The sequence below is a fragment of the Prionailurus viverrinus genome, chromosome B4 (genome assembly GCF_022837055.1).
Source record: "Prionailurus viverrinus isolate Anna chromosome B4, UM_Priviv_1.0, whole genome shotgun sequence".
Taxonomy (NCBI): domain Eukaryota; kingdom Metazoa; phylum Chordata; class Mammalia; order Carnivora; family Felidae; genus Prionailurus; species Prionailurus viverrinus.
In genome coordinates this window covers 80702771-80710135 of record NC_062567.1, presented here as the reverse complement: position 1 = coordinate 80710135, position 7365 = coordinate 80702771, and the positions used below count along the sequence as shown (strand labels likewise).

The window sequence follows — 7365 nt, the reverse complement described above, 5'->3', positions numbered from 1 at the left end:
GCCTCGTGGAGTCGGCAGCTGTCCCTAATTAGAGCGGCGGTTTAATTGGATTTATCAGCAGTTAATAGGAAATTAAGCAAAGGGCCCGAGAGAGGGAGGGCGGGAGAGGCGGGGAGGCCGGCTGTGCCAAGCTCGAAGGACGGGTTCTTGGGGTGCCAGGGGTGGGGACATAGGCCCAGTATCGCGACCGAGCCCCATGATCACACCCTCCCCCCAAGTATTTGCCCGCCATTGAGCCCAGGCCTGCCAGCGGATAGTAGGACTCATATGAGGGAGGCGGAAGCGACAGCGACCCTCTGTGAGCCCACACACCCCTCACCCGGCAAACGGCCGCCTAGGTGATGGATGATGTTGCCACACGCAGCAAAGGTCATAAGTCTGGGCCAAGGAACGGACTGAATTGAAAACAGACCGGAGGAGGGGCCGGGTTACCAGGGTCCGGGACACAGCCCGCACCCTACTCCGCCGCAGTGCTCCCTGCTCTCGGCAAAGAAAATGCCCCTTACAGTGGGAAGATTGGGCAGTACCGGGGAATGAGGAGGAATACAGAGTGACCCTCTTTTCCACGCCTGCCTCGCGGCTGTGTGGGGCATCCTGGGAGTCCCTATGTCCTTCTGTTGCTCCCCCTCCTCTCCCCAAGTACTGGGGTTGGGACTGGCTGGATTGGCTGTTGTCAGAGTGGCCCAAGGTGTGCACCACCCACTCTAGGGGCCAAGGAAGGAAACTAGCAGTCAGTCAAGCAGGGGAGCAGGGTCCACAGCCCCGGGCACTTCCTGTAACCAACACCTCATTATGTGGCTAGGCTAACAAGGCCTGCTCCTGGGACTCCAGCGACCTCTCTGCCATACTCTTTCATGGGAGGGCGCAGACAGCAGCTCCTGTATATGTGTGGGTGGGAACCTCTGAATGTGTGGGGGTTGGTAGTGGTCTGTGTCCCTGGAGATTATGGGTGTTTATGCCTCTGTGTGTGTGTGCACGCGCGTGTGTGTGTGCACGCGCCTGTGACCCGAGCGTGTGAAGTGTGTATATCAGAGCACGAGGTGTAGCGTATGTTGTTGGTATGTGTGCCCCTGGTGTGTGTCCGTGGCCCTAAGTATGTATTTGTCAGTCTTGTCCCTGTTCTGCTCCCACTCAACCTCTATAATTTTTGTCTGGCTTAGCCCCTGGGTGTCTAGGTGTGCATACGTGCTCTGGCATGTCTGTGTGTCTGTGCGATCTTCACGCCTGGGTGTGCCCCGGTGTAGGCATTTCCGCGTGTCTCTGCCTGCAGGACTGTGTATGTGTGAAAATCAGGAAGAGCCACCGGTGAGTGTGTATTGCTCTGGCGTCTCCGCCTGCAGGTGAGTGTATCTCCGTGACAGTGCGTGGGCGTGTGCCTGGGTGTGAGCCGCGCGACAGTGTATTCGAATGACAGTGTGACGCACGCTCGCTCCTGTGTGTGTGTGTGTGTGTGTGTGTGTGTGTGCGCGCGCGCGCGCGCGCGCCTGGGTGAGTCTCCCACACCCGCCCCTTCCTCTCCCCATTTCTATTCCTCTCTCCTCTCCGGGCGGGCTTGGCTCCGCCGTCCGCATCATCTCCATCCATTATTGAAGAAACAGCCGCGTCCGCTCCAATCACATCAACACCCCCGCCCCCCTCCGTTCCGCTCGCCCCGCGGCCCCTCTGGGTGCTGGGGAGGGGGGAGCCGCGGCGCGGCGGGGGCGCCGGGCAGGAGCGGGCTCCTGACCCTGTGCCCCGAGCCGGGCCAGGCACCGGGACGCCGGGGTCCCCGGCGGAGAGCGCTTTGCATAAACAGATGGCGCGGGCGTCTTTGTCTCGCTCGTTCGCTCGCCGCGCGGCTCCCGGCTCCGCGGCTGTCTGGCTGATGCAATCATGATCATCTCTCCGAGCCTCGGGACCCGGCGCCCTTAATAGCGGCAGAGGGGGTCAGGGGCTCCGGGGCTCCCGAGCAGATGCTGGGCCCTGTGTCTTCCCTCCCCGGGCGCCCCTTCCACGCCCCACAGCTGCAGAGGGAAGACAGGAGGCCGCGCAGAGGTGACGGGCATGTGGAGGTGACCGGGAAGTGGACCCCGGGCAGTGCCCTGAGGTGTCCCCAGGCTGTCTCGTTGGACTGCTGCAGCCCCCCAGGGGCAGCAAGCCAGAGAATAGTAATAGAACTGGGGGATGGGAAAGGGGAGAAAGAGAGACAGAGACAGACAGGCATTTGTAAAGAGAGATGCAGAGGGTAGAGAGATGTAGAGGGAAGGAGAGACAAACACAGAGAGACACAGAAACAGATGCAGAAGGACAAAGCCTGGTAGAGAGAGCTGCGAAGGGAGAGACAGACAGACACAGCCAGAATGATAAGGAAGAGAGACACAGACAGACATACACAGAGACAGACACAGAGAGACAGAGTTAGGGCCTGAAGAATAAAGAGGCAGAAAGAAGGGCAGTCAGAGACTGGGGTAGGCAGGGTCAGAAGGCAGAGGGCAGTCTTAGGGCAGGGCCCCAGCTTCGGGGTCTGGAGCGGACCAGCTGCGCAAGAGGGACCAGCCTGAACCCGTGGTGCCACCCATAGCTGGCGAGGTGGGAGATGGACCATTCCCTCTCTGCACCTGCCCCTGGCCCCGCCTCACACCAGAAGAGGGGAGACTGCGGGACCCAGTGCCTTGGCGGCGGGAGTAGCAGGAGCCGCAGGCGGGACGTGGACGGACACTCGAGGCACTGACTTAACCTGCCCGAAAGCGGTGGGGCGCAGAGCCTGCGCGACCCGATAGGGGGCGCCCGAGGCACCTCCCCTGAGAGCTTGGGAGCAGCTCAACCTCCAGGGGGCGCCCCGCGCCCTTAGCCCCAGCAGCCAGCTCGCTCCGCCCAGCCTAGCTGCTTTTGACAAGCGGTGCAGCCAGCCTGCGGATTAGTGTCCTGGCGCGATTTCGCGTTCAGAACCTGGTCCCCACGGGACCCCCGCACGCCCCAGGCCACGCCTAATCCGCAGCTAATGACTTCTGCGGTTCTTCACCCGGCTCGATCAGCATGGCCTGAGTCCTTCTGATGGGAAAGTGCGGGAAGGTGGGGAGACAAGGGATCCGGAACTCACGGAGTTCTGAGTCCCAGCTCGGCCGCACAGATCACGATCCAGAAATGGGAGGGGCTAAGAAGTAGGGTCTCAGACCAGGGGTCAGAGACTGGCACCAGAAACGGGTGCAGGGTCAAAGAGCCCTGGCAGGGCCAGAGCAGAAGCAATAATAAGGTAATAAGGCGCTTGGAAAGTGGGGGTGGAGGCCCACGGCAGGAGGAACAGCGGCGTGTCTAGGAAAGCGGCGGGGCAGAGTGCAGAACGCGCTAGATTCTGGTCACCAAAACTCGCAAGAAATGGTGCGGGAGCGTGGGTGAGGCCCCGAGAAGCAAAGGGGCGTGGCGCAGGGGCTGGACGTCCCTGTTGGCGTCCTGGCGCCCCAGCTGTGCCACACAGAGCCAGATGTACAGCCCAGATGTGCTGCCCCTGGAGATCGAGCTCCAGGATTGATTTTTAGTCCCGGAGACTGGAGGGCTGGGGGGCACGAGTGACAGGACACTCCACTCCCTGGCCCGGCCCTGGAGGTGCGGGTGCTCTGGGAGGGCCAGGCTCTGTGCTGCTCCAGGTTCTGACATCCCGTCAGTCCCCCTCCTCCGCGCCCCCCCCCCCAACACACATCGCAGCGAGTCTCTGTCTCTTTGTTCTCGCCGTGTCTCTGACACTTTATCTCATTATCCACCGGAGGGAGGCGGAGAGCCGGGGACCCCGCAGCCTAATTACAGCCGCGCTTGTCAGCGCAGGGGGCGGGGGAGGTATCAGCGCCGGGAAAGGGAGGGGGCCCCCAGGAAGGGTCGCTTCTTTCCCTGTACCCCACCCGCCAGAGGTGGGTGCACAACTCGCCCCTGTCCAGAGCCCTGGAGGGGAGAAGGGCTCTGGAGGGGAGAAGTCGGGGAGCTCTGCCGGATTTGGCTGCGGGGCGGGAGGGAGGCGGGTGGGAGGATGGAAGTTAGCTTGGCAGTGAGGAGAGGTGGTTAGGACTAGGCGCCTGGGTCCCTACGACCCCAACTCCCCAAAGACGGTGGCAGTGAGCTTTGCCACCCTAACAGCCTAGTGGATAGCTAAGTTGGCTGCAGAAAGGGAGGCTCTGCACTTCCATCTGTGTGTCTTGTTCTCTTTCCTCCTTCACCCATCTTTTCTGTCTCCCCTTGACTATTTCCCTCACCCCATTTTCTTCCTATCACAGCCAGAGCAGAGAGTGGACTCCTTGGGTGGCTCCGACTTGGCCCCTACTGGAGGTAGGCAGAGCAAGTCTATCAACCCCCCCCCCCCCACACCAAACTTTGAAAACTGACTTATTCTATCCTGAGCAAGGTTTAAACACTCTCCTGGCCTCCAAACGCTATTTCAGGCCAACCACAACACAACTAGGAGAACTACCCAGAACTAGAGGAGGTGGGACTGCTTTAGTGCTGTGGGTCTGTCCGTCCCTCTCCTCCTCCCACTACACTGTGGAGGGAGACAGAACTAGGGCCTTCGGGATCTGCTAGCTCTAGGGGTGTCAGAGAGGTGCTTCAGATGCCCTCACTGGCCCCTGGCCCCTCCTGCCCCACCCCCACCCCAGGAACACTCCAACCCCTGCCCTCCGCTTGCAAGTCTGCCTGACTCCCTGTCCCATGGTGAGTCCCTCTTCCCTCCTCCGGGTCCTCCCTCAGTCTCTTGGCCAAAGCCTGTGAAGTGTCTCTCTCAGACCAGCCCCAGGCCCCGGGGATGAGGGTGTCCTCTGCGCCAGGGTGCGGGCATCTGGAGGAGTGGAGGAGCAGAAAGCCCTCTGCTCCCCAAGAGTTCTCCAGCTCTGAGCCCAGAACTGCGGGAGGAAGAAGAGATGAGTGGGGGCGGGGTGAGTCTGCCGGAGCGGGCCGTGCCGGGCTGGGCTGACCCCTCCCCAGCCGGGGGCGGGACCCCAAGAGGAGTGAGGGAGCAGAGCCGCTGGGGAACATCTGACACAGGAGAGGCGATATGGCGGGAACGAGTGTCGGGGCCCGCTTCTACCGGCAGATCAAGAGACATCCCGCGGTGAGTTGGGTCCTCGGAGCCACTGTATCTAACTCCTAATTCTCTCGCTTCCCTGGCGGCCCCTAAATCTCCCTCTTGCCCGGTTCCCCCATTGCTCCTAAGCTTTTTCCAGCGTGCCCTCAATCTAGCCCGGCAATATGCCCCGTGTCTCTTGAATTCACCTCGGAGCGGCTCGCCGTGGGGTGAGGGAGACGAAGGCTGGAAATGTGGTGTGGAAGGTTCCAGGTCCCCTCTCCCAGAAGGGAGGGAGCGCCAGACCCGGGTGGGGGTGGGGACGGGTGCTGGCTGAGAAGGTCGTTAAGAGGCGACTGGGACTGCGGGGAGGGGGGCTGACCCTGAAAGCGCCCTCCGTCTTCTCCGCAGCTCATCCCGATGATCGGCTTCATTGGTCTGGGAATGGGCAGCGCTGCGCTGTACTTGCTGAGACTCGCCCTGCGCAGCCCCGACGTCTGGTAAAGGCCGGATTTGGGACGCGAGCAGGGGGCCTGGGTGCGGCAAGATAGGGTAGGAAGGCAAGGGCCTCTCGGGAACAGTGCGAATGGGCAGTCCCAGCAGGGATTCCCAGGCAGCGCACCTGCGTCCGCACCGCCAGGCAACTCCGGGCTGGAGCCCGCTCCTGGTCTGGGAGGCCCCGGCCTTCCCTCCCACCCACCCGACCACTCCTGGGGCCCCAGACTCGACCCGCTTTGGGCTGCGGAACCCGCACAGCTCCCGGCCCGGTTGCCATGGTGACGCGCTGGCCGGCGGGCGGCCTTTGGGTACCTCCACCTCCCCGTCTGAGTGCTGGGGGTGTGGCCGGGCGAGCTGCTAGGGGCGCCTTCGGGGCTAGGGTGGCACAGAGACTCAAAGCCCCACCAAAGGCGGCGGGGGTGGGGAGTGGGGGGCTCCTCAGGAGCACCTACAGCGTTATCGGTATTTGAGGCACATCACTGAAACCTCAGCCCTCTCAGGATCTCTGCCTGATTCCCACCGCTCTGCTCTGGGGGGGGCGGGGGGGTGGTAACCTGGGGTGGCAAGGAGCAGTGGGGAGGCCCTTGGGCTGGGTTGTCAGTCCGTCACCTGGCCCCATACTGACAGTGGTGACAGCCTTCTTGTTTCACTCTTCAGCACCTGCTAACTTGCCCCCTCCTCTGTCAGTCTCTGGGACATGGGGCCCCCAGGGGAGGACGGGGGTGCTGAGGTGGGGACAGAGACCCTGTGTGTCACCTTAGGCATCAGAGTCCCAGCTTCCAGAGAGGAAACTCTGACCATCCCCCTCCCTCTCTGTAGCTGGGACAGAAAGAACAACCCGGAGCCCTGGAACCGCCTGAGCCCCAATGACCAATACAAGGTATCTCCCGGTGGCTCTAGGGTTTCCCCTCCATCCATCCTCGGTCCCAGGACCACCCTCCCCACCCAGGCCACAAAGGGAGGCCTGGGGCACTCACTGCCCCTTTCCCTCCTATAGTTTCTTGCAGTTTCCACCGACTATAAGAAGCTGAAGAAGGACCGGCCGGACTTTTGAGCTCTCTAGGATGCGAGGTAGAAGTAAACCACCGTCAGCCAGTCAGCCAGCCGACTCATTTCTTCCACTCTCTGCCCCCTGCCCCCAGGGCGCCACTCTAGCCACCCCGTCCAGCTGCTGCTTACACAGGCTTCGTTCCCACAGGAGGGGAGGCAGCTCCCCACCCCCTTCCCTTGCTCCCAGCAGCGGAAGCGCCTCTGACCCTCAGCTGGAATCCCACGAGGGGGAGGAGTTACACTGCGGGTTGACCCAAAAGGCTCAAGCCAGCCCCTCTGCCCCCCTACCCAGCCCTTGCAGGGTGTGGCTCAGGCTACGTGTTGAGCGTGGCCAACGTGAGCCAAGAGCAAGCGGAGGCCTCTCGGTGCCAAGTGACGTGGCGGGCCCCACGTTAGCCCAGGCGCCGGGCGCCAGCGCAGGGGCGGCGCTGCTCTGGCTCGACCGGGCTCGTTGCCTGCCGCCCAGCCAGGCCTGCACGAGGCACCTCCTCGCTCCTCCTTGTGCCCAAGCCCGCTGCCTCCCGCGCCAACAGGCATCCCCTCCTGCCGCCTCGCACCTGGGCCTCCCCCTGCCATTCTGCCCCTCCCTTGCTCCCCTCGGTCCCCTGGGATCAAACAGAAGCAGCCGTGGGCAAAATACAATTTCATTTAACAAATTGAATTTGCTGCGCCTGCTAATCACGTCTGGTGTCGGCTCTGATCAGAGACAGAGAAAGGAGGCTGCAGCCCTGGGAGGGGGCGGGGGGGGGGGGGGTTCCTTGTGGTGGGGATGGTGGTGGTGGTAGGAAAGGGAG

General features: G+C 62.6%; 1 protein-coding gene across 1 annotated transcript; it reads left to right on the top strand.

Moving 5' to 3' along the window:
• The first annotated feature begins 3994 nt into the window (after positions 1-3994).
• On the top strand, positions 3995-7232 carry NDUFA4L2 (NDUFA4 mitochondrial complex associated like 2). Its single transcript, XM_047867939.1, has 4 exons — positions 3995-5071; positions 5435-5523; positions 6341-6401; positions 6519-7232. The coding sequence occupies exons 1-4, from the start codon at positions 5015-5017 to the stop codon at positions 6573-6575; spliced, it is 264 nt and encodes an 87-aa protein (XP_047723895.1). The 5' UTR covers positions 3995-5014; the 3' UTR covers positions 6576-7232.
• The last annotated feature ends 133 nt before the right edge of the window (positions 7233-7365 follow it).

What these genes read in the sequence shown, in the direction of transcription:
- NDUFA4L2 (XM_047867939.1), top strand. Translation starts at nt 5,015, where the DNA reads ATGGCGGGAACGAGTGTCGGGGCCCGCTTCTACCGGCAGATCAAGAGA. An exon ending in AGATCAAGAGACATCCCGCG is followed by an intron (nt 5,072 to 5,434) that starts GTGAGTTGGGTC and finishes TCTTCTCCGCAG; the next exon opens with CTCATCCCGATGATCGGCTT. An exon ending in CTGCGCAGCCCCGACGTCTG is followed by an intron (nt 5,524 to 6,340) that starts GTAAAGGCCGGA and finishes CCCTCTCTGTAG; the next exon opens with CTGGGACAGAAAGAACAACC.